The 26,731-nt window shown below is 41.7% G+C and overlaps 2 protein-coding genes across 4 annotated transcripts in view; both read left to right on the top strand.

The window, feature by feature from the left end:
* Positions 1 to 14,677, top strand: part of ppp3cb (protein phosphatase 3, catalytic subunit, beta isozyme) — a 32,599-nt gene extending 17,922 nt beyond the window's left edge. For 2 of the 3 annotated variants that reach the window (XM_071457179.1, XM_071457180.1), the window contains exons 5-14: positions 1,047 to 1,192; positions 2,675 to 2,814; positions 4,087 to 4,164; positions 5,179 to 5,273; positions 5,453 to 5,578; positions 7,246 to 7,323; positions 7,477 to 7,561; positions 7,851 to 7,948; positions 9,074 to 9,121; positions 12,237 to 14,677. In XM_071457179.1, coding sequence (XP_071313280.1) covers positions 1,047 to 1,192; positions 2,675 to 2,814; positions 4,087 to 4,164; positions 5,179 to 5,273; positions 5,453 to 5,578; positions 7,246 to 7,323; positions 7,477 to 7,561; positions 7,851 to 7,948; positions 9,074 to 9,121; positions 12,237 to 12,415 — 1,073 coding nt within the window. In that variant the 3' untranslated portion in view covers positions 12,416 to 14,677. The remainder of the gene's footprint in view (positions 1 to 1,046; positions 1,193 to 2,674; positions 2,815 to 4,086; positions 4,165 to 5,178; positions 5,274 to 5,452; positions 5,579 to 7,245; positions 7,324 to 7,476; positions 7,562 to 7,850; positions 7,949 to 9,073; positions 9,122 to 12,236) is intronic. The other variant, XM_071457181.1, reaches the window with a different exon arrangement.
* A 3,745-nt stretch (positions 14,678 to 18,422) lies between these two features.
* Positions 18,423 to 26,731, top strand: sting1 (stimulator of interferon response cGAMP interactor 1). The gene is made up of 7 exons (XM_071458215.1): positions 18,423 to 18,563; positions 20,291 to 20,517; positions 21,142 to 21,334; positions 23,373 to 23,481; positions 23,806 to 24,050; positions 25,657 to 25,843; positions 26,261 to 26,731. The coding sequence occupies exons 2-7, from the start codon at positions 20,291 to 20,293 to the stop codon at positions 26,533 to 26,535; spliced, it is 1,236 nt and encodes a 411-aa protein (XP_071314316.1). The 5' UTR covers positions 18,423 to 18,563; the 3' UTR covers positions 26,536 to 26,731.

Below are 26,731 nucleotides of genomic sequence, written 5' to 3'. Positions count from 1 at the left end.
CAATAATGAGCTCTTGCTCTACACAAGGCAGATGGAGAGGTTGACAAACACACTCCTCGCTATCACACACGCGTGCGCGCTGGCTACTGTAAGCTGGTACTCCTCAATACTGGCTTTGATTTATGTGCATGTCGTTCTCGTGTCCTCACACTCTTCCTTCTCTTTCCCGCCTCTCTTTCCTCCTCTCTCCCTCTCACCGCTCTTAACCTCTCCTCCTTCTCCTGTCTCCTCCCATCAATCCCTCTCCTTCTCTCTTTATGAAATTATCATTCTCCTTTCCTCTACTCCCTGCTCGCTGTCATCCAAAATCCCCCCTTGCCTCTCTCACTCTCTCTCTTCCTCTTCTATCTCTCTCTTCCGATCTATTCAGCTATTTTAATCCTGTGATATTGTCTTGTGTCAGATGTATTGTTACGCCCATGTGTGAAATGTCCTTAAAGACGCTGCGTGTTGGATGTCTTTGTTGATATCGCTGCCAAATCAAAGGATTTTTTCACAAAGCAAAAATTCAGCCTTACAGTGATGCTGCTTCATGCTTATATTTGGGTCAGATTTTGTTCACTGGAAACAGAATTAGAGTCTTTGCATCCATATGTTGCCTGTAATAATATAGTTTGATATGAAGCATTTTTTCACCAACATGCTACATTTTTTCTCTGGGAAGTGGTATTTCTAAATCATTAGAGAGGAGAGAACAGATCATATGGGAGTGTTAGAGAAGAGATGGCTGCGTAAATTAATAATACAGGTTAGCGCCTTTATACTCAAATGAACTAAAGTATGTTTTTAGAGGAACCAAGCAGGTCTGTATGAGGCCTTTAGATGACTTAGTTCTTCAGATCATGTAAAGGCCTCACGTTTGGTTCTTCTCTGCATTTCTTGCTGCAGTCTGTTTGTGTGCGATATGTAACAGACACACTCCAGATGACAGGGACTGACTGTAAATTTGTGGTGATGGTGGCTGTTCAAAGCGTGTCAGAACACACTCAGGCGCTTCTCTTGTCTCAAGTCTTGAAATTTCTCTCCGCCCCTCCATCCACCTCCAGGTAAGATCAAGTACTCGGAGCAGGTGTATGACTCCTGCATGGAGGCGTTTGATTGCCTGCCCCTGGCAGCCCTGATGAACCAGCAGTTCCTATGTGTGCATGGGGGACTTTCACCAGAGATCCACACGCTGGACGACATCAAAAAGGTACAAGAAGACGCTCACACTCACAAACAAGTCTGAATGAACAATACTGCCGTAATACATACCTGATTAAAAGTGAGTTAAGACCTAAATTGACTTTTTGATGTTTGAATTATTATATAAAAAAACTATATATACTTATACTGTAGTGTAAAGTGTAATTTCTGACAGACTTTTTTGAGATCAAACAGCTAAAACCCGCAGTAACTACACTCTGGTTCAGTTTCACTTACTGCACTTACTGCCGCAGACAAAAATCCAACAATCAGCGAAAGCAAGAGAGCTGTGTTGATGTGAGACTAGCATAGCTAGGTTTAGCTAAAGATAAACTTAAATTCACTTATTGATTTTTCCCTGCTTGTAAAAAAAATATAAATTCTGATGAACTCATAAATTCAGCTTGTCATTCCAAATAACTAAACACAGTAATTAAATCAAATCACAATGGAGAAAAAAAAAACTGCTGCTAAAGCTAACTAGCTTAGTGGAGTAGCAGTAACCGTTATCTCAACATCTGACTCTAGTGGAGTTCATGTAATAACTTGTAGGTAAGCTTTAAATCACATATTTAATTCTAATATATTGTAAATAAATGTATTAAGTTTATTCATATAGATATTAACAGTAGAAGGATGACAGACACCTACAAACAGAGATATATTCATTTAAGTATGGACTGTCAAAGTAAAGTTTGTTTTCCTAAAGAAAAAGTTACAATGGACATGAAAGTTGAAAGAAAACATTTCCCTCTTGTACTCTTTTAAAATTATCCAAAAGCTGAATGAACTATCTGCATTTTGTAGGTGTTATTTAGCTTTACTTGCAGTTATATTTTGGATCAAATAAAAAGCCTATGAATGTGTAATATATAAATCTGTATCTGTATCTGTTGCACAGTTAATCGGTTCTAATAATATCATGAGACTGACCTATGTACAGCACTCAAACACATCTGGGAGCACAGGCATAAAAGCTCACATCAACTTTTATTTATGCCTTTACGTCAGCCTGTCGTGAAAATGCAGAGAATTCATAAGAAACCAGAAAACACACCGGTGAAAGAGACCCGCACACAACGAGCTGTACGTATACAGTTCACGGTGATACAGAACACAAAGGCACACACATGAACCCAGAGACATGAGAACACACACTTCCTCATCTAATGGCAGTGTTTCCATGGTGAATCTGCTGGTGTGACATCTTCTCCCTCCTGTGTGGTGAGGGTTGCCATGGAGATGCTCTGCTCTGACAGTATGTGTTTGTGTGCGCTATGTGTTTGCTTTTCTTTCTTCTCTGATTTATACTATATGTGTTTATGCGTATGTGTGTGGCTAATATGACCGAACATTTTGTGTATTATATAATCTGTTTCTACATAATTTTGTGTGTGCGCTGCCATTTACGTGAGCAGTTGTGTTTGTGTAAGCTTATATTTTGTGTGTTTCTTTGTGTGCATTTGTGTGTTTGCATCTTGTGTCCTAGTTGGACCGGTTCAAGGAGCCCCCAGCGTTTGGGCCCATGTGCGACCTGTTGTGGGCCGACCCCCTGGAAGACTTTGGCAACGAGAAGACCCAAGAGTACTTTGGCCACAACACAGTTAGAGGCTGCTCCTATTTCTACAGGTATAGGACAAAATTACTCCTCACAAGGTCCATGATGACACCAACAAAAGAAATATGACATAAGACAATCAGCTTGAACTGGGATGAATATTGCAATAGATCCAGTGCTTATGAAGCTCAGAGATACAAACTAACCTGGTGTCCAAACAAGCCAGACTGAATGCAATATTCAGGTATAAAAAAATACACATTAGGAACAACATTGTTTAAAGTTACTAGCTGAAACCTGCAGCCAGAAATAAGACTGGCTCTCTCAAACATCTTCCTTCAGCTCATTCAGTGTGTTTTAATGATCCTGGTGCCTTGTGAATGCCCAGTGTTAGTGAAATGTGGCTTTCATTTACAACTCAGGAATCTAATAAGTTTTAGGTGGACTTCAGGCTATTGGTTTGGGATGTTGGTGATGAGAGGAGACATGCTTCCTGCTTGGTTACACCACATCCAAGGTCCAACAACAATCACTGGGATTTGTACAAGAATCACAAAATCTTGGCCAGTGTACACACACACACAACTGTACGCACTGAGTGTACGAGCACAACACACAAACACAGCACGTTCACACACACACACACACACACAGTTCCGTTTCAGCATGAAACGATATCCCACAATCCCCAGGGAGACTGCACGGTTCTGTTGCTATGACGACTGGCTACTCCTGCCAGATATGGAGTGATATTAAGATACAGTGAGAGAAAGAGGGAGAGCAACATAGGAGGAGGGTGGTGGTGGTGTTGTTGGGGTAGAAGATGAAAGCTTGAATTAAAAAAAATAAAATAAAAACTGAGGAATGTAAAGACAAGGAGCTGAAGTTGAAAGACAGATGGAGCGTCGGTGCGGTCCTGCTCGGGTTCCTCAAGTGTTGAAGTTGGTGCTATGACATGTTATCTGTGGAGAACACTACACTGTGATTTTCTATGTTTAGCAGAAACTGCATCAATCAGCCAACTAGTGTATACTCTGCCCCCACAGCACCGAGGCAGCCATAAGCCCTGCTCAGGCCTGCCTGCGCTCACTGATGCCCCCTGCTGGTCCTAGTCAGACATGACATTAGAAAACAAGAGGCCTACTCATCTCCCACTGCAAGACTTTAAATACTTCCATCTGTTTTGTGGTTTACAACAGTCTTGATATCATAACAAACAACATATTTGTTATGTAAAGTGGTTCTGACTGGATCTTTTTGGATATTTCTTCCCCTGGATGTTTTTCCATTGCCCCATTTCAGATACATTTATTTGCTCTCTGTGTGTTTCTCTCTGTTCCCAGTTACCCGGCAGTGTGCGAGTTCCTACAGACCAACAACCTGCTGTCAATCATCAGAGCGCACGAAGCACAGGATGCTGGGTAAGCTGAGTGACTGTCACAGCTCAGTCCTTCTCTCGGCTTAAAAGGGAGCACCATTTAATTTAATAGCTTACCTTGACATTTCATGTGCCAAGCTGTTATTTTTCTTTGTCAGGGAATTGGCACGAGAGGTTCCACAATTTTCCCTCTGTCTCCCTTAAACTGTGTCATTAGCATTGTTAGAGTTTGTCTGACTGAGAGCACCAACTAGCCTGAACAAAATTCAGGTTAACTAACTCACCTCTTGGAAACAGCACAGTCAGACAAAGAGCCATGTAAGGTTTGCAGTTCTAGTCTAAATAAAACAGTGGGGGCAAAACACGATTTTCTGAGCCACAAATCCATTACCGGCATCTGTTATCTCAGTGAAAATCCTCTAAATATAATGCCGCAATTAAGGCAGTGCTATTCTGAGTTGTGCTGTTTGGTGAACCCATTAACAGTATTTTGTCTGTCATGCAGCAGGGTAGTCTGGGTAATTGTCCATGGGTCTTGGTGCACTTGGTAAGGGCTGGCCAAAAGGAGCAGGATTGTTTTAGTAGGATACATTAGCTTCTGTATCTGAAAGTCTTGATTACTGATGAGTTTCGTAATTAGTTCATCCTAATTACCTTTTGTCCTTTGTTTGGGGGTACAAGTGACTTCTGTGTCTAATCATATCTAAACCCAGAAGGTTCTCTGCATACAGGATACAGCACCCAGCCTTGTTTTTATTGTGACTAAGGGTCTAAAAATCAAAATGTTCACTTTTTGCTGACAGCTTCTTTCAAACACTAGAGGCTTTCATTGCCCCGCTCAAACCCAAGTTGACTTTCTGCTGCTATTTTGCCCACACAGATTTTCCCAGCCATGCCAGAGATTCTGCTCCTGCTTCATTAGCTTTTAAATGTGTGTCTGTCTCACCTTGAGCCCGTCCCTGTCTGGTTTAAAAACCTCTGAAGCGAAATCCGTGGTTTGCTGTTTCATTTGAATAGCTACAACGTGGGTGGTTTGTTTGTCTCTCTTTTACCTCAGGTACCGCATGTACAGGAAGAGTCAGACTACAGGTTTCCCCTCCCTCATCACCATCTTCTCTGCTCCAAACTACCTGGATGTCTACAACAACAAAGGTCTGACACACACATAGGTGTACACGCACAAAAAGCTGATTCTTCTTAGTGTAATATTACATGTAACATGATATTTGGTGGTTTGTATTATGGAATATTACTGTCTGCTATCTAACCAAAGTTGAAAAGACTAATATCTGTATGTGTGTGTGTGTGTGTGTGTGTGTGTGTCTATCCAGCGGCGGTGCTGAAGTATGAGAACAACGTGATGAACATCCGTCAGTTCAACTGTTCTCCTCATCCCTACTGGCTGCCCAACTTCATGGACGTCTTCACCTGGTCACTGCCTTTTGTGGGAGAAAAGGGTACCACACACACTCACACACACACACACACACACACACACACACACACAGACGCGCACACACACACACACACACACTCTTCCACATTGCAAATACACCATCATAAGCTCAGGTTATCTTCAGTGATGCTGTGATAATTAGAGGAGTAAACCTTGTGGTTTAGCGATCATGTTGGTGAATTTGGCCGTGACTCGGACCAGATCTGGTTTTCATGGCTGACATTATCTTATGAAACACATCTGATTTTACCCCCCTGTGTCTGTGTGGGTTCCCTCCAGGTACTCCAGCTTCCTACCGCAATCCAAAGACATGCACATTAGGTTAATTGGTGACGCCCACATTCACACCTCTCTAGGTGTGAATGTGGGCGTGAATGGTTGTTTGTCTCTGTGTGTCAGCCCTGTGATGGAGACCTGTCCAGGGTGTACCCTGCCCTCACCCAGAGTCAGCAGGAATAGGCTCCACCCCCCTGTGACCATATAAGGATAAGTGGTATAGCTGATGTATGGATGAACATCTGATTTTAACAGGCAGAGTCTGCTCAGACTGGGGAAGTGTGACGCAGAGTCAAGAATAAAATGAGTCTCTTGATAAGTTCTATCACAGTTTCATTTGGAGGCAGAACTCATGACAAGGTGATACATTTATGTCGCCTGTAGCTTCTACTATCTACAAAGTCATAGCTACATATTATACAACTGTGTTAACAGTGAACTGCTCTGACAAACGTCTGAAGGGTCTTTGACGGAAAGAAGTCAATAGCATGTGGTGCCTCTTGTCTCCACTTCTGTCGTATCGTCTGACTTTGGACAGAAAATAGCATCATGTCTGTGTCTCTGGTGGATCTGCGGCTCTATGTTTCACCACATGACTCCAGCTAGCACATGTATCTTTATACTGAGTGATATAAGACCACAGCACATCAGATCACTGTTCACAATATGTGTCCAAATACAAGTAGGAGGACTGCCTATATAAAAGACAGTTTTTTTTCCTCAAGTAAAACATTTATGTAGTAATTTTAAAAAAAGACTAATAAGTTAAAATAGGTTCAGTATATCTAATACAACCTGATTTATATTTGGAGCTGCACTGTGTTTTAATCTCTACACAGTCACCACCTTTTTCTTACCAGGGACAAGTCAGTAATGTAGTTGTCAGTATCTGCATTAGATATAACTTCATAATAACCCAAAGTCTTCTTTTAAAATGGCAACTGAACTATGTACATCAAGCAGCAAACAAAGCTATAAACAGTACAATGAACCATCTGTATAAATGTGTTGGTTTGATTAGTTTCAAAGGCAGGTCTAGTCTCATGTGCTTTATCTCTTTCTAGTACCACTTTATAAAACTCTCTAAAAATAGTGATGATATCAGCTTTAAAAGGTAGACAACCCCTACTTACAGGATTAGGGACGTGCGGGTAACTAGAGTTTAGTCAGATTTGTCCTCCACTACATCCTTTTTTTTTTTGGAGAGCATCAATAGTGACACGACATGAAGTGAGAGAGCGAAAGAGAGAGAGATGGGTAATGACATTCAATAAGGGTCTAAGCTGGGTGTAAACCAGGGAAGCTGCAGGTCAATGTTCCACATCTTAACCCCGAGGCCACCGGGCCGTCGCTGTGCCCTTGTTTGAGTGTGTGTCTCTGTTTGTCCTACAGTGACTGAGATGCTGGTCAATGTCCTGAGTATCTGCTCTGACGACGAGCTCATGAACGACGGGGAGGAGATCTTTGATGGTAAGAAACGTTCGACACTGACATAAAAGCAACATGTGCTGAAACTTATCTCAGTGATTTTATAACATCTCAGTAATTACAGATAAATATGTTTTGAGGATTCTTCTTTGTTTCATTTATTTATGACTGAGTTTGTGCTTGATCGTCTTACAGCCAGCGCAGCAGCAGCAAGGAAAGAGGTGATCAAAAACAAAATCCGAGCCATTGGGAAGATGGCCAAAATGTTCTCTGTTCTACGGTGGGTTGAGTTCTGCTTGTACGTGTGTGTGTGTGTGTGTGCGTGTGTGTGCATGTGTGTGTTCCTGTAAATGGTTTATTTCCTTTAACTTCTGCAGAAATTAATCAACAATCACTTTCTGAATTCAGTTTTTGTGTGTTTGCAGGTGTGCAGTGTGGGGAAGTGTGTAATTCTCTGTAATTCTCTCTTTATCACCTGCTCTCTCTTTTTGTCCACACACACACACACACACACACACACACACATACACCTGTCCCACACATGCACACTGCCTCTGTGTGTTTCTCAGGGAGGAGAGTGAGAACGTGTTGACCCTGAAGGGCCTGACCCCTACAGGCATGCTGCCCAGCGGAGTGCTGTCTGGGGGCAAACAGACCCTGCAGAGCGGTGAGTGCTTCACACACTTGCACACACTGCCCAACTTAACCCTGAACACACTTTCCGAAACAGATTTAAAAGACACACAAGTACACACACAGAATATCAGCTCTGGACCATCTTCCGGTTCCTTCCTGCCCTCTTTCCTCCTCTCCCCCTTTACTGCTGATTTCCTCCTCTCATCCTCCTGCCTCACTGACTCACTCACTCTCTCCACCTCACCTCACCGGCGCTGAGGATACTAACAGCCTGCTGGTTGTGTGTGTGTCCGTGTGTGTGTGAGACAGTGTTAGAGAAGTCCCTATATTATGAAGGGACAGTAATACAAAGAGATAGACGAGGCGAGAGGACATACACAGCCAGAGTGTGTGTGTGTGTGTGTGTGTGTGAGGTGTGTGTAAGCTAACACCAGCTACTGCTAACTCTGAACCTGCTACGGTCTCAGTGCTGCCCTCAGGGCCTCACATAACTAAAGCCTGAAACATTCTTTTGAGTCTGTGGATTTGCGAACGCAATGTGTACATGTTGGCACCCGTCTGCCAACACAAACTGCACATAATGTTAACGTGTACAACTGGGGACCGGGAATATAGACGAAAGTCGTAGACGTTTTCTGATTGTGTTTATTCAAGAGGCAGACAGGAAAATGTGGGGAGGGATAGAGGGGGTGACAACAAAGGTCCACAAGCAGAGATGGTGAGGTTTACACGTTGCACATCTTAGCCCCTCGACATTTAATCACTTAACCTTATCATGTTTGAGGAGGTCATACAAACTTTCACTCTTTAATCTGCTTCATTTTCCGCCTGTGTTCTTTTTTAGTTAAATTGATTTTTTTTCTTTTTGGTGTTGGACCAACCCAAGTACTCACTAATCTCTTTCAGACCTGTGTTTGTTTGACAACATCTGGCTGAGATTTTGGAGGCTCCTCCTCGATAACCGCTTCTTTGCGTCCTCAATACATTTACGCATAACAGCACAGAAGCATGTTTCAGCCTTCACTCCTTTCTTCTTCTCCTCCTTCTTTCTTTGTACTTCATCTTCTCTCTTGGACTCTGTCATCTTCTCTCTCTTCCTGTCCTCCTTCCTCTCTCTCTCTCTCTCTCTCTTCTTTTCTCTTTGCCCATCCTTCAGCTACCATTGAGGCCATAGAAGCCATCGAGACAGTTAAGGACGCTGAAGGTAAAATCCCACTCATTTCACTCTGTGTGTGTGTGTGTGAGTTGTGTGCGCACACATGCGTGCACATGTGTGTTAGTGTGTGTGTGCGTGCGTGTGGCATGGCTGCGCTCTCAGCCACCCATGCTCATAAGGTCATAGATTTTCCTTACCCACGATGCACTGAGCTCTTCTAACTGCATCAGCGCTCACAACAAAGCCTGAAACCGCTGCATGCTGAAGTCACCACATTGAAACACACAAACAAACACACTTTTCTCTTGCCTTCACTTGGGAAACAGGAGTATACAGCTACAGCTTCTCTCCCAACACATACACACACAAACATTTATTTATGTCCTAACGCACACCACACATCACACACAGCTTTTTCTGACACACAAAAGAAGAGCGGGACTGTGGGTGGGAGTGGGTGTTGTGAAGGTGGGCAGGGTCACTCAGACCTCTTGTAGTCTGCAGTGTGTTACAGTCCTTTTCTCTATATTTCATAGGTGCTGTAGTTCTGTAGAAGATGAACATGCAATCAATCTGTTTCTCCACAAGATACGGCAGAACACCTGGAATACTAAAAAAATAGAAACGCAGAGTGCTGAGGGAATTCTACATATTTGTGTTAATTTTACAAACCAAGTCTTAAAACCTTATCTGGGATAAAATATTGTGAATTCAAGCTGCAGTTAGCTTTTCACGGAGCTTTCAACCATGTCCCGTGGCCTCCTCCAGCAAATGGTCACATAACCTGAGTACAGAGCTTCAGCCTGGTGCTGACAGGTGATGTGACCGAGGTCATGTGATGACACCTGAGCCATTTGATGAAGAAGACTGGGGGATGTGTTTGAAACCTCTGTGAGAAGCACAGTGAAGTAACCTTGATGTGAACCAGTCTATTGTGTAGCTAACACCAGTGCACACGTCCTCAAATTTTCTCAAGTTAAGCTTGAGTTTTGAATATTTTTCCTAATGTTAAGAATTAATCTTGAAATTTAAAACTTCAGTGTAAAGAAAAATATTAATTTGACACTTGTTTTCATTTTGGTCTGCCAGGCTCTTCTGTGCTAGTGAACAGATTGTGGTCATGGTGTTTGTGTCTAGTGTATTATAGTCTGTGTACATAGACTTAGTGATTACTCTGCACGCTTAGTCTGTAACTGTAGTCTTTTGTGTTCGTACCTCTAGTGTTGTCTTTGGCTTTTTTCAACTACAGTCCATAATTTGTTTAAGCAAATAAATTATGGGTATCTCTTGTTTTATGTTTTCCTGTTATGTAATATGATTTGTAGCTGGGTGCTAGATGTCCGCTGTGTAACACAGTGGCATACTGTATCTGTGAGTAGCTCCACGTGTGCAAAGGTAATATGACAGTAGCCGTTGTTCAAAAGTGGCGCAGGTTCCCCCTCATTAGAGGCCGCAGCTGATTTCAAAGCTTCAAGTCCAAGCATGATTGTTCCTTATTTTCATGAAATTGGTTTGGATGTTAAATGCCTTTACAAGAGGTGGTCCTGATCATCCTGGTCATCGGTTCCATGCTTTTAATTGGTTCACTATGAGTCTAATTTAAAGGGGTACTCCAGTGATTTACTCCATGATTTTATATCACTTCAGAAAGTTAAGGGACAGGATAAAACCAGACTGAGAGTAGCCAAAGCAGCTAATTTAGGCTAATGAGATGACAAACCTTGAGGTGGGAGTAACCATCTTGGAGTAATGCAGGAATTCTCCCATGCGTGGATAACAGAACATATTTCCATTCTTCCCGTTCTGCTGAGACCACATGAATTTTATAGCGTTAGACCCTCCCTGCTTACTAAATGCAACCAGTTAGTAATGCAAACTTCTGGTCAAGGAATGGTACAATATTTTGTGGAGTTTGTGTTATGTGTAAACAAACACAGAGATACAGATGATAGGTTGTGGTTTTACAGCGAAAGTCCTGTTGTCAGTGTGAGGTTGCCATAGGGAAACTCAGGAAGTCACTGTGCCAGGCAAAAAAATAGTTACAGCACATACAGTAACTCTCCGTACAAAGTGATAGTTACAGAGCTTTACAGGTTATCCACTGTTTGTGCTAAGCTAAGCTAATGGCCTGCTATTGCTTGCTTCATATTTAACATAAAAACATGAGCGTGGTATCAATCTTCTCCCTTCATTCTCTGCAAATACTGTATTTCCCAAAATGGCGAACTATTCCTTTAAAATATTTGCAGTCTCCAAGCCCAAACTGAGATTGCCATGATGACATCATCCAGCCATGACTAGTTGTAAACTGACCATCGTCTGTGAAATCAGTGGAGTGCCCCTTTAAGAACTAACTTCTAGTGCACCAGCATGTTATTCAGCGAACACAATGAGGAAGAGACAAAGTGACAAATTTGAAAAAGACTAACCAAACATACAAAACTAAAGCCAACAAGGAAGCAACCTGAGAGAAACGGAAAACCTGACACCTGACTTTTGTCCATTCTTTTAAATTCTTGTTTTTGTGGGAAACTGCTAACCTCCAATAAAAATAGTTCCAAACAAATGGCTGAGTGTCAGAAACTCTTTACAGAAATGAGACATGTTTGAACGACTGCTTCTGTGCAGCTGTGCTTTGTTCCACACTGTGTCTCATAATGGCTTACCTTCCAGGTGTCTCAGACTACTGATCTAGGATCAATGGCCAGGTTGCACTGACTGTCACGTTCACTGTGAGCCACGAGGTCAAACTAATCCTAGCTCAGCATTCAGACAACAGATGAACACTGGCTGACGTGTGTGGATATTTGGTGTAGGACTCCTGTAGATGTGACAGAACTTTGTTTATCCAAACCCAAAATGGCTTCAGCTAAAGGGAGCACTATCAGGATCCAAATTGTTCTTAGTGGTGTGTGTTGAAGTATTTATAAGGTTAATGAGACCAGAATGGATGCTCTTGAAATGTGTGCATATTCATATTCCTTAAGTGAATAAAATGTGGTTTGGAATTTCAATGCTTTTCTGTGCTCTTAATATTTCCTTCAAAGCTCCCAGGGGTTTGTATACACAAGGTTCTGCTAAATTTTGTAATGGACATTAACTCATGCATGTATGTATGTTTGTGTGTCTGTGTGTGTGCGCGCATGCCTGCCTGTCTCCACAGCCATCCGAGGCTTCTCCCCGCAGCATCGGATCAGCAGCTTCGAGGAGGCCAAAGGTCTGGACCGGATCAACGAGAGGATGCCGCCGCGACGCGACGCCGTCAACAGCGTGGGCCTGTCAATGGGCCGTATGAACATGGGAGAGCCCAATGGGACCGACAGCAACAGCAATATACAGTGATGGACATACACTCCCACATGCCCAGACACATACCTGCAGTTACAACACTGATACGGTACCATATTTATAGATACGTGTACATAGGCATATATACACAAGAAAAATGCATCACACACAAACACAGTATTTCACACACTGAATGGGCTACAGACAACATCACACACACACGCAGTCACACACACGATTACCTACCCCTTTCCTGTTGCCCTCAGCTGTATGTAAAGGCATGAGCGTACCCGGACTTTACCACCAAAGGCTGAGTCTCTTCACTGAACTGATCAGCCCTATTTAGAGAACTACAACTCCCATGTACCTGCACCACAACAGGAAAGAAACTACAAAAACACTCCCCATGCAAAACAGAAGGAGCTGGTGGTCACCGTGTATGTTGGGGGTCACCAGTGGGTTGACAGTGTCAGCATGAAGTGGCTGTGTCAGTGGTGTGTGTTGTGTCGGACAGGGTCTAGTGTTTGCACGGGGGAAACGGGGGTGGGGATCGTGGCGATCACGGGTGGGAGCATTAAAGACATGTATGGTTCTTTTTCCTGTTTGCATCCCAAAACAGGAAGTGGAACCAAACTTGTGATGGGTTGATTTTATAGGGTTGTGGATATTCTTGCCTGCGTGCGTGCACATGCTTCAACATGTAAATGTGTTTTCGTTTTCAAATCTCAGATTTGCAGATCTCGCCATCAGCCAGGCAACAGTGAGAAAAAGTTGGATGTGTAGTGTGGTGTGGTGTGGTGGTTTATCCGTCGGCGAGAGACGTGTGGAGATAATCTCAGCTGCAGTCTAATCTGAGCCCTTACTGTACTTTTTCCTCTCGGGAGGAGATTCCCGTTTGCTTTTGTAGCACTGCACTGCATCCATCCTCAAGTGGAGGACCCCCCCCACGGAAAAAAAGCAGAAAAAAGAAAAACTCTAGTCCCAGGCCAGTTTGGTCTGTGGAAAGGTGTGAAACGGGGCCCGGATCAGATTTGAAGCAAGTGTTTCTCCCTACCTGTCGTGTGTAAATAGGATACATAGAGAGGTTCTATTGCACATCTGATGCATATGGTCACAGGATTCAAGATGCAGTATAACAGAATTAGGATGCTTTACGTATGTGAGGGAGTCAGGGGGAGTTGAAATGTGAAGTTATACTCTACTCATTCTCTTTGTACATCCTCCTTTCTTCCTGTGTTGCTGTCTGCTACCAAACAGCAGTGATGGCCGGGGAATGTCCGGCCTTAAAACCAGGAAATGATATTTCACAGAGGAAACAGACTCTTCTGGTGAAGGCAGCAGCCAAGACAACAAGAAGAAGTCAAAAGAAAAGGTCTTTGTAAAGCATTTATATTAACGCATCAGTGCATGCAGAGTTAAGTTCTTTGATAATAATGTGAAGATTATATTTGTGCTCTGTGTTTCACTATGGTAGGAATTTTTTTCTTCTTGTTTTTCTGGCTAATATAAATGAACTGAGGAATAATGAATAATTTATTTTGTACATATTGTTAATTTAATTTATTTTTTGTATTCATTTTGTGTTAAATTTTGTTGGTTTTTTTTTCACTTTTTTTTTTTTTCCTTTTTCACAACCTGTGTTTCCGGTTTCTTTCAACGCTGTACAGAATGACAGTACGCTTCTATTCAAAGTGTCAAGTCCACGTTCTTCTCCTCTCTTCTTTGTCGATGTACAGGAGTTGTTTTTAATGATAAATATGAATAATGATAAACAAATATTAAACTAGCATTGATGAATGACCATACTATATACAGAGGCACAGGTATTCAGGCAGCCATAAGCATGATTGCATGGTTAAAATTTGCGCTGTTCAAAGCAAAAAGCAGCAAGACACATTTTAACAGAAGAGCCGGTGTGTTGCCGTCACAATTTAAAGGAAAAAAGTGTACTCTCTCTGATCATAATTCTTGATGATTCCTCTTGTTATTTGATGATATTTATGATTCTATGATTATTATGATTCTATTTATTATGGACATTATTCTTAATATTTAAGCTCTCTCTCTCTGCTGGTTGCTCTTCATGTTGCGTTGCTCCTTGGTTGATCTTGTTGTGCTTCTTTGGGAGAGGTGAACCCCCCTGGGAGACCCTGTGCCATAGAAATTGTGCCACGGTTCTTACTTTCTCTCTCTCTCTCTCTCTCTCTCTCTCTCTCTCTGCTCTCTCTGTTTTGACTCCCCAGTCACTAACACTGTAAGCATGCCCCATGGGACGATCCACTTTTTTACTCTTGAATAAAATATGCATGAACCTTTGGTATGGATACGGTGCCTTTACTTCCTTACCACTGAGCATGGACACACACACACACACACACGCACACACACACACACACACACACACACAGAGCCCACAAGACCCACCCCGATGCTACAAATGAATGCTTCATTAAAGCCAGTCAGACTGACTGGACCTGTTATGCGGTTGGCAGATCACATGAAGAACATGCTCACATAACCTGAATGTACAACAACTTCCAACACCCTTAATATGAACCATGTGTCCTTGCAACCCCTGAGCAGCTCAGAGTGGTTTTACCTGCTCAGACTGTTCATTCATTATAGGAGACCAGCCAGTTTTCACAAGGAAAAAACATTAAATATAAATAAAGTCAAAAAAGTGAGGATCATTTTGTATAACAGAATTTAGTTTCTTCTCATGATCCTTTGTACCCAGGTTGGGAAAGACACTAAGTGACAGTCATTTACCTTCTTCTTCGACTGTATGTATGTATTTAATTTACAATTCCTATAATTAGATCCTTTACTGGAAGAGTTGTAACTGACTTTCTCTTTCATTTCATAGTTTCACTTTAAAAATTAAACAGTTTGACCAAAGTGCAAATGAGCCACGTGTATTCTACAGTGTATACAGTTTAACATTTAAATAAGTGACAGAAAAAAACCTCAATAATTGAGAAACACAACAAATGCAGACTTTTGTATTTGGAGAGCATGAAGGGTGAAAATAATGTGAATTAAGACTCTGTGGTCTTGTAGCAGGGATGTATCATAGACTGTATATATGATATATAAAGATGGACATAGCCTCCGAGGGTGTCACCCGTGAGTTTCTGAAGAGTGGTTTTGAAGCTCATAGTCAAAACCAGGAGCACAGACTTCAGCTTGTTCTGCCATATTGTTTGTCCAATATTTGCATGAAAAATCCTGTGAAAGGCAAACACACCACAAACAGGTGGGGCTGAACCTGCTGTGACAGCAGACCCTATTATGCAAACTTTAAGCCCCACCCATACATAAATGACATATATGACATATTTCAAAAGTGATGCTGCCATATATGTGACTTATAAGGGGATATATTATTGTCACATATATACATAAATGAAAATATAAGTTTATAACATAAATTAAATACCCATAGTAAAATTTGTCTGTTGCACATATCAAAAATAGCTATATGATGAATTTTATATGGTATCACATGTTGCGATCTCACATGTTAATGACCATATGTTTATATATTTAATTTATTTATGTAGGTTAATTAAAACAATATACATACAACAATTCTTATTTATGTTTTCTCATTAATTTGTCATTAATTTTCAATATGTTTATCTCCACATTGTGGGAAAGTGGTCTGAGACTTTTGGAACCCACTGTAAATATGATCAACATGCAATGACAGCCTTTCAGATGGATATATATACTCACCTCAGAGATGCTCTTCTGCAGAGCTTGGTTGTAATGAGTGGTTATTTGAGTTACTGTTGCCTTCCCATCAGCTCAAAGCAGTCTGGCCATTCTCCTCTGACCTCTGACATCAAAAGGTATTTTCACCCAGAGAACTGCTGCTCACTGGATGTTTTCTCTTTTTCTCACCATTCTCTGTAAACCCTAGAGATGGTTGTGAGGGAAAATCCCGGCAGATCAGCAGCTTCTGAAATACTCAGACCAGCTTTCACCAGCCAATCACCTTTCTTCCCCATTCTGATGCTCGGTCTGAACTTCAGCAGGTCGTCTTGACCATGTCTACATGCCTAAATGCACTGAGTTGCTACCATGTGATTGGCAGATATTTGCGTTATTGAGCAGTTGAACAGGTGTAGCTAATAAAGTGGCCAGTGAGTGTATATTTATATAACATAGAGAGGAAGAGGGAGAGAGAGGGAGGGAGGGGAAAGACCAGGAACAGCTTCATATACTGTTATAGGTGATAACCAGAGGTGTAATGGTGTTATCACCACTGTGCTGGATGGATGGGGAAAGAGAGGGAGAGAGGGTAGGGAGAGTAAGAGTGGATAGAAGGAGAGAGGGAGAAGTAATGAACGTTAAGGGTTAAGGAAATGGATAGGGGAGGGGGTAAAGAGTAAGGGGTAATACTCAAACATATATTGAGTATTTTATCAACAAGCTGTCATTATTCCAAATCAAGATGATCAGCTGAGGTGACTTACCTGAAGCTCCGTGTTCTCCTGCGTCAGGAGCTGGATCTTCTCCTCCACTTCGATCATTTTGCTGAGCCACTGCTCCTCCATCGCGCTGGCTGTCCTGGTTTGGATCCTGTCGGGCATCATCAACAATGAGCTGTACATGCAAGAGGTTAAAATACAGCCAATTCTTGACTTTGGATTCATACGAATACGTAAAAAGATCTTTAATCTTTATACTTTTTCACACAGTAGAATAACCTGTAGCCAATTATGTGTTTTTTTCTTTTTCTTTATTAGTTCATTAGTTCAGTCTGTCACAAGAGTCTAGACAAATCCAGCCTTACACTAGAGAATAAAGTGACATCTTTATACTGTACTGACAATAAGTTCCTCAACAGTGGGAAACATGTTCTCACTGCCTATAACTCTTCTTCAGTTCTACTTCTGTGTTAGTTTTGTCTGACATGAAACACTCTCAAAACATCAACATGTTGAAAGTTTGGATAGAAGATAAATGAAATAAAAACACTGAGTAAGCTGGCTTAGATAAGTGTAATGTTGGAAAAATGTTGTCTCCATTTTGCTCACGACCAAGACGTTGTACTGCAGTAATATACAGTGGTAATCTAGCAGCTGTGTTGTCACAGTATTGAAGGTTTTGTAGAAGAGGTGTTATGGTACGTTGTAACGTGTGTGAAATCACACGTTCAGAACGTGATGATGGGGAAAAGCTTCCATGTCTAGTGTGGGTTGACTGGAGCCCAGCAACGCTCCATCTGCTCCATGAAGAGGTGAATCCGACCAGGACCAGATCTCAGACCCAGCTGAACACCTACGGGAGATTTTAAACTCATGTGTTACACTGAGTCCTCCACCAATATCACCAAATGTGGAAAACATTTTTAGAAGAACAATGTTTCAACCCTCCAACAAAGGCCCAGAGACCTGAGTCCAGCTCTTCTGAAATCTGTACACTGGTTTTTACCTCAGTTTGGTTTTCACTTTGAGATCCAGGGGATGAAAACAACAGGGCACAAAATGGCCACTTTAACCTCTTTTCCACTGTGAAATGCATCAAGGGCAATTTAAGTGGAAGCTAACTTGACACTTCAAAATAAAAGGTTTAAAGTCAGATGTCATTAAAAAAATATTTATAGTTTTATAGTGTGAACTTTCTCTTTCATAAATCTTTGCTCTCTCTCTCTCCTGCTCTGAGAAATCAGGACCCAATAAGTCAATAATGGCAAGTACAGAGTTTTACTGGAGGCAAACACACCAGGCAGGCAGCCGCACAGAGGGACTGCAGGAAGAATCAGTGTCAGACGAACAGGCAGGAACAGGAAAAGAAAGTTGTGCAACACACACACACATTCACACACTCACACATCAGGTAAATAGGAACAGGTGTGTGCAGGGAACAGCAGGCGGGTAAACCAGGCAGAACGTGCGCCTGGGTCTGAAACAACATGAGAGTTAGTGACAGTGAAAACATGGAACTGGCAGAAACACTGGATGAAATGTGACAACCCTGAAACTCTCTCCCTACCACCTGCTCCCACTCCTTCTCTCGTTCCTGTGATGCTCAGATGACATCAGAATACGAGCAGAGAGCAGGTTTAACAGAAATCGAAACTGAAACTGTTGGATCATAATTAAAGGGGTGGAGAGAGCAGGGTGGGGGAGGCAGACGGAGCACAGCACACAAAGGATAGCTCTCTAATCTGGATCACAGAAAACACACCAAGGTGAGTCTCTAAATGCGTTTCTTTCTCTCATCTCATTTCAATGCCTTTATTGTCAATGTACAATGATATTAACCTTTGATAGAGTTGGACTGATTGTTCCCTGCTTCAGTATTCTTTCTCCCTGCTGGGCACGCTGGCATTAGACATCATCACAGCCAGTAACCAGAGGGATTTTCTCATCTCAGAGGGAAATCAGAGAGTGTTGGTGTTGACAGAAGCTTTTTAAAATGACCAAATTCACAGTCTCAGTACCAAGGCTGTGTGCTTTAAACCTACAGCTTCATTAAACTGTGTTAGATCAAATCAGCATCATTTATACAACACCAAATCATAACAGAAGTGCTCTTAGGGCACTTTCCATACAGAGGAGGTCCAGACTGTACTTTACAAAGACGAGTACAGAGACAAGTGATGCAATTAGAAGGTCATTTGTAACTTTGACCATTGCTGTCTCTGTGAAATGATGCACTCTAAATCTCATTGTCAAAGATCTTAGATAGGTGGGGGAGCTTAGCTATAACTCTGTCTTTGGCTATTTCAACATCCCAACCAGCGTTAACACGTCACTTAACGGAACATTGACCTCATCATAGCTCCATTACATTTCAATGCACTGTGGAGTGGATTTCATTGAGTGGGTGTGTGTAACTTGCACAATATCAATATAGATGGGCAAAGAGCACACATCTACTAACCACAGCTTCTGGACTGTATCCAAATATTGGCATTATAGACAAGTCTGTTTTCACTAAAGTCAGAAGTTGTGTTTGATGCAGTTAATTTTAAACAGCCTTATCAGGTGACAACACACACGTCCACTTAAGTAGGGAACCTAGACATGTAGAAGGAGAGAATCATTATCATAAACATTCATACACATAGACGTAATTGTGTACACATGCATAGGTATACTCATACAGACTCCAGAGGGGCAAGCATCTGTTTTACTACGCCATTATAGTTTGAACAATGTTCGAAGGAATCACAAACTGCACAGAGATACTTTACAACGTGTCTTTAGTTGGGATCTATGATAAAGACCCTTTTAGTTCTACACATTTGTTGAATAACAAGCTCAGGAGTAACACGTGCTGTCCACTAAAACAGTTCAAGATCTTAGACACAGCTTTGGTGAAAAAATCATTTCAGGGTAGATCAAAGTGAATCACTTTCGCATTTCTCTTCTGTACATCGAAACTTTCCACTATGTTTTATGTCTCTCCAACGCCCCTGTCCGTGATGTCATAACACCTGTATTTCTATTAACAAGGCAAAAAAATACATTCTTTGAAACCACCGAACCAGATGTACAACATACAAGTTTCAGTTCACAGAGAGCAGAGAAGGCCTGAGCAATTCAGAGTAAATTTAATCTTTTAAAGGCTCAGTACATTCCCCTACATATTCTAACCCCACACTTCTGGCTTGATTCTGTTATATTTACTCACCATGATGAACATAGAAGCTCATACTGAGGTATCGACTGCTGCTGCTGATGATGATGATGTCCTTTGAGGTTGTAAATGATGATCTTTAGTATGTAATGTTTTGCTGCTGTTTGGTGAGAACCTTGAATGCCCAAAATTAACTTTAGAGGAAACATTAAACACACATTTCTCATACGGTTTAGACTTGTTTTCTTGGTCTACCAGCCCTTCACACTGAGCGACTGATACGTCTGGTTGTATAAAAGCACGCCCTGACACTGGGTGACTGTTCCCCGACAGATGCAATGCCTCCGAGATCAGGACGCTCTGATCCCTCGACCTCGTGGGAACTTGCCCAAGGCGTGTGCTGCAGTGCTGGCTGCCACAACAATAGGGTGCATAGTGTTTCTGTCTCCTGAGAGGTTATTTGGCTGGGTTGCTATGGTTATACTCATCCTGACCCTTGGCCCTCTGCTGCATGGGCTGTGTCTGCTGGCAGAGGAAATGCTGTTCCATTCACACACAAGGTGAGAGATCAAGAGGAGAGACAGAGTGATGCTTGTGGTCTGGTCTGTCTTTGATATATCTCTACACAAATGTATTTTTTGTATTTGTGGGTCTGTGCATTGTTTTAAAGTCGTTCTAATTAACCATGGATCAGTAATTGTGTAAAGTAAAAGCCTGCAGTTCCCCTCAGCTCTCTGTAGCATTTTAGCATCTTTCAGCTCATTGTTTTGGTTTTTCAGGCCTGCAGTTCTAAAAAAATAAAATAAAAATACACATTAAAAACCTCCTGTGCACTACCTGTCCATCAGCATACAGCAAACTGACAAAGGTAGTGGTTAGCTGGTGAGTTGCAGTTGGTGGAAACCAAAGGCCAAATTAAAACAGTTTAAAGATTTGTAAATCAGTTTGAACTATTGAACCTTTGCTGGAAAACCCAGATATAGACAAAGCAGAGATTAACATTGATCTCAGTGACAGGATGTTTACAGGAATGATTTAAATTTCTCTAAACTGATGAAATGTTTCATTGATGATAAAATGCTAAACTGAGGATTCAACAGTTACACAGTGCAGACATAGTAATGAGGACAATGGTACCCTTTTTCCATCTGTTATTTATTTATCTAATTATTTATTTTTACCAGGTACCAACGTCGACAGCTGCTGAGCCACGTGCTCCCAGCCTGTGGTTTGGGGGGGAAGACCCTGCTGGCTGCAGGACTGGCAGGCCTTCTGCTCTACCTGGCTGGACATCCTCTGCCACACAAAGGCCAATGCTGGAAACTCCTTTTCCTGGCCTCTGTCCTTTATGCATTGTTTAAAAGCCTGGGAGTCCTGGTGAGATTCAGACCTGACACACAGACACCACTGGGATCTTGGTTTTTCTCTCCCACTGTAATGCAAACACAGACAAAAAAAAATCTCTTGAACATTAGAAAGTAGATGTTTGAGTGTCTTTCCAAGCTGCGATTAGTTTCCATCCACGCCATCATAAATACCATAAATGGAAACATTTTATATGGTAAATACATTGAGAGCTCTAAAACCCAAAAGCGTGCTTTGGGAACTGGTAATTCATAGTAAAGTAATTTGCAGGAAATAGGCTGCATCATAGGAAAACAGTGATAGAGCCCTTTAAGTTAACATGCAGGCATCTCTTAATGTAACTGCTATGGTCCCTGCTAAGTACAGTTTAGGCAAAATGTAGAAAGATGTTTATATGTGAAATTTTTAATCTTAAATTAAAAAAAACTACTTCAGACCAGTTTTAGCTTCACTGCCCATCGCTGCCCCAGAGAAATGGTTCTGATGTTGCTAAGAAAAGCTAATCTAAGACACTTTTGAGAGGGCTAATGTTAAGTATTGTCCCACAGAGATAAAAATGAAAGACCAGTGTTTGTTCAAAATCTCATCTCAACCCAGCATTCATGTTAAATGATGTTTTGACCTGTCATTAGACCCTGCAGTGGGTGTCAGGGTGTGCCGTCACATATGAGGCCTCTGACAGCTCTGGCCTTGCTCCAGCCATGTGTAGGATTACACATCTTACATATACGTTATATTGCTACTCTACACTGGCTGGCCCCGCTGGATTGATAGGTAGTTTAATCTGACCGGCCCGCTCAGTAGTCCAGCTGCTCTCCCCGCTTATTTAGCTCCATTAGTCTTTCATACAGTTACTTATTAGCAGCCCCTCTGGCATGTCCCTTGACCTGTCTTACAAGAGGAAAAATGGTTTCAATATGAAGCTGAGTGTAAGTGTATGAGTGCAGACAAGTCTATGGGGTCAGCAGGTGGGTACCCTCTCAATAACTGATATTTTGTTGAGTTGGGCCTGCTGTCCCAGAACCACCTCCCTCTTTGCCTGCACCCACACATTACAGGTGTAATTACAAATTATTTAGCTCTTTCAAATTGTTCTGTTCAGTTCAAGCACCTGAGACTGCTAGAAACTGCAGAGTCATTCAGTGACAATGGTGGTTCAGTGTGTTACGAATTTGGTCACACATGCACTAAACCCCTCTACCATACACAGACCTCCAGTCCAAGCTAACATGGGCTAACATCCGTGAAACACAATACTACTTGTGCTAGCATGAAAGCATATAATTTAGCTAATATCTTATACATATTTTGTCTATTATGTTTTATGATCACAATGTCTACTTTGTCACTTTCTCTTTGCTACTTTTCATTTATCATGTTTTGTCACAAATAAAAATAATAATAATAAAAAAAACAACAGGAAGAGAGACCAGCAATATTTCAGTCAACTTTAAAAGAAAGTTCTACATTGTCTCTACTAGTTATGGTTAGGGTTAGGTGCCTCCTGTCCTGGACAACTGGAAAAACTGGAAAGGGAATCTCTATTTTCACAGCCCTGGTCAGTTTAGACTGTTTTTTATCAGAAAGGTCATCATCACAGAGCTCATTATATTTTTACAGCTCAGAGCACCATGGTAGAAATGACAAATAGCTCAGTTTTAGCATAAGAGGACTACACTTCAGACGGAAGAGTCCCTGTGTAAGAACACTTCCTGAAAGAGTGGTTGATTGTAATTGATATGGCAACAATGGAATAAAAATAGACTCAAAATTTGTCGTCATCAGCAATGACCATAGTGCTCATGCTATCCTCAAAGAATTGTATAATTTTGTATAATTTTGCTCACTCTTCACAGAAACTGGCAGCATGATGAATTCAACCCATCCCAGGCTTTTAGCATTCAGCTGTCTCTGACTCCTGCTTTTCTCTATCTAAAAATATGTGTAGGAAAGGGAAGCTTGGGTGCAGGGATGCCCTTTTCTTTTGCCTCCTGGGCAGAGGTGAGGTGTTGTGACAATCTCTCCAGCTGTTTCTGTGGTCCATGTGCAGGGTCCGTCAGAGGTGGAGGTGTCAGACATCTGCGAGGGGAGGAAGATGAACGTGGCCCACGGCCTGGCCTGGTCTTTCTACCTGGGCTACCTGCAACTGGTGCTGCCAAGTCAGTAACATCAGAACACAAACACACACACACACACAAAATATGGATATTTGGTTTGTCCTCCTTGTCTCTTAAATCACACACCTATCATTTGTGGACCCATATAATACAGTCAGTTTAGGTAGATATCCTGTATAAGCCTGCTTTTAAGATAACCTTTAAGGTGAATACAATAGCCCCAAATATTAATCTTTGGGGATGGTTCAGCTTGTGATTCATAGAGTGTTAATATTACACTTTGCACTAAATTCTAGTGATTGTATAGATATAAATGAATGTGAATGAACAGATATAAATGATGAAGTTGTTTGTACCTTTTCCCAGGTTTGGAGGATTCCATCGCATCATTTCATGCCACCCATCAGGCCAGTGGTCCCTTCTGGGGCCGCGGCTCAAGGAAGCTCCTGGTCCTCATTCCTCTCAACGCCAACATCTCTCACAAGTTGGAAGACGAGGACGACAACATCCGCTTTTATGACAACCTCCCAAACAACGAGATTGACAGGGCAGGAGTCCGGGGCCGGGTCTACAAGCACAGCGTCTACAGAGTACTGGACGAGCATGGGATGGTAGGTGGGAATGACAGTGTGACAGTTTCTTTCTAAAATGATAGTTACAGGTTAGTTAAATTGATAATAGGTTATCTGTATCAGATTACAGGTAGACACCGAGACAAATATTTCTCCTCTGGTTCAGAGTAAAACGATTCAGCCAATATTAAATAAGGTAATCAGAGAAACTGAGGGTTGAATGCTGAACTACTTGTGCTGTAACTCGACTCAGTGTCAGTTTTCTTATTGCCAGTGTGGGCTGAGAGACTCAGTGTGCTGATATTTTCTCCTTTGATCAGATTTGTAAAGACCGCACAGCTTAAATGTGATGGAGAGAGAGAGAGAGTCACAGTAAAGTGACAGACTCAAGGGACTGTTTCTGTACTTTTTTTTTTTTCAATATTTCAAGATAGCACGTCAGGGTGTTCTATATTCAATGTTTTTGATGTAGCAAATCTAACAGTGATTGTACTGGAAACTGGCTCTGTATTTTAGTCAAGGGAAAGGAAGTTTGGAGTTTCATAAAAGCATCCTGTGTTTCATGTCAGACCAAAAATAGCCACCAGTTATTTCAAAGTGATTACCAGAACAGTGTTGTGGCTGTATTTTACAGGTGCATGTGTCATTACACAGAATAAGATGATGATGATGATGATGATGATGATGATAATGATGATGATGATGGATGTTCAGTTTTTACGACAATGCACTTAGGTACAAGTTTGAGGTGCATGTTTATCTTCACACTTCTACCCCACCACATTACCCATATAGAAATGTAATATATGACATTTATGTCCCTATATCATATATATGTATATATATATCCTCTGGATACATGAAGATATACATTTATAACATATATGAAATACCCACAGTAAAATTTGTATATGTACATGTATTAAAAATACCTATATAATACGATAGTCTTTAACTGAGACTGTGTAACTGTTGATAGTTGAGGTTACACATTCTTCCTCTTACAGCTGAAATGTAGCATTAATAAGCAATAAAAAAGAACTTATCACAACTTACACAACCTTGGACCGATATGACTTTATAAACTGACATTCGTGAGTCATTTCACTGACTTTATGACTCTTCTCTGTGTGTGCTGCATTTACAGTAAGTAACTGTTGTCATGTACAATAAATGTTGCTTGTGATGATAGTGTTTGCTGTTCAGCAGTGGTTACATAGTATTAAGTTACATAGTAAGGAAACATTTTACCTCTTGACTGATGGCTTTATTGGTAGATTTATTGATTAGATTGTATTTCACACCTAACATTTCAGCATAAACGGTATTAGTTTCCTTGTTCTGAACATACTTTGAGGCCACATTTTGAAATTCAAAAGTAAAATATTCAGGGTATAGTACATGACTTCCCTTCTGTACACAGTGTGAGTACCACCTCCTGGTTAAACCTGAGAATTCACCAGTGGAGGACAGATTCCCTGAAGTACAGTAACAGCACCATCTACCTGTAAAATATGGTAATCGAACATTTCTGGTGCCAGAGTCCCACAAGCTTTTAAAGGATTATCTGTCCAGGAAATGCATCTACCTCTGTTTTTTTTTGTTTGTTTTTTTTAAATGTGTGTGTGCATGTGTGTGTCAACAGGCCCATGAGTGTGTGGTGGAGTATGCGACGCCTCTGCTGACACTCTACAACATGTCCCAGCAGAGCAGTGCTGGTTTTGGGGAGCCTGAGCGCCGGCAGCAGGTCCTGCTGTTCTACAGGACCCTGCAGGACATCCTGGACCACTCACTGGAGTGTCGCAACCGCTACAAACTCATCCTCCTCAATGGTACGAGGACAAGTGTGTGTCTGTGTGTGTGTTTGTGTAAGGGAACACACCTTGTGGCATGAGACAGACTGCTCTTAGGGGGATTTTAGTTTTTTTAGCTTATCCACTTCCCCACAAGGACCGACAATTAGGATTTGTGTGTTTACAACTGATGTATTTTTGAAAAAGGTTTTGTTACACAGCAGCTTTATGCTGCACGGTGTACAACTAAAAGGAAGACTGAAGGTCAGAGTGTCAGTGCTTTGTTCCTCTTATCTCGGCCTCATGATGACAGTGAGAAAGCCAGTTTCTCCAAATTCTTAGATTATTACTGCTCTAACAAAGCTGCACCTTTGAAACAGAGTGAGCTCATAACAGTGACAATGATCAGAGGCAGCACACTCAAACAAAACACATCATGTTTTCCTCTTCCTCTAGATGAGCATGAGGATGACCCTCACTTCCTGTCCAAGGCCATCCTCAGACACCTGCAGCAGCAGGAGAAAGAGGAGTTCTGCCTCACCCCGCCTCCTCAGCAGGAGATGGGGCACCTATTAGCAAGTACTTCAAGTGCCCCACCAAGTGCTCCTCCGCTCATAAATGGCGAGTGGCACCAACCTGAGCCAATGAGCAGGGAGCCCACGCTCATGTACAGCCTGGAGGAACCTCAGCCTCTGAGGGAGCCCACTGAGAACACCGACCATTACCACTAACAAACATAAACACTTGCTCAGGAAGCAATCACAATATTCAGTGGCTGTCCTGCTACATTCTTCTTAGGTTAGTAATTTAAAATCCAACATTTAATTCATCAAGGTTTTGTACAGAGACCCTAAATGAGTGTCATTTGTCTGTGTCTGAATTCAAATGTGAAAATATTAAATAAATACAAACATTTGCTTCAAATAA

Source organism: Trachinotus anak, unplaced genomic scaffold (assembly GCF_046630095.1).
Source record: "Trachinotus anak isolate AG129_WGS33_773 ecotype Australia unplaced genomic scaffold, CSIRO_AGI_Tana_v1 ptg000021l, whole genome shotgun sequence".
Classification (NCBI taxonomy): domain Eukaryota; kingdom Metazoa; phylum Chordata; class Actinopteri; order Carangiformes; family Carangidae; genus Trachinotus; species Trachinotus anak.
Note: the sequence above shows the minus strand (reverse complement) of the source record. Positions and strands in the feature narration are given on the sequence as shown.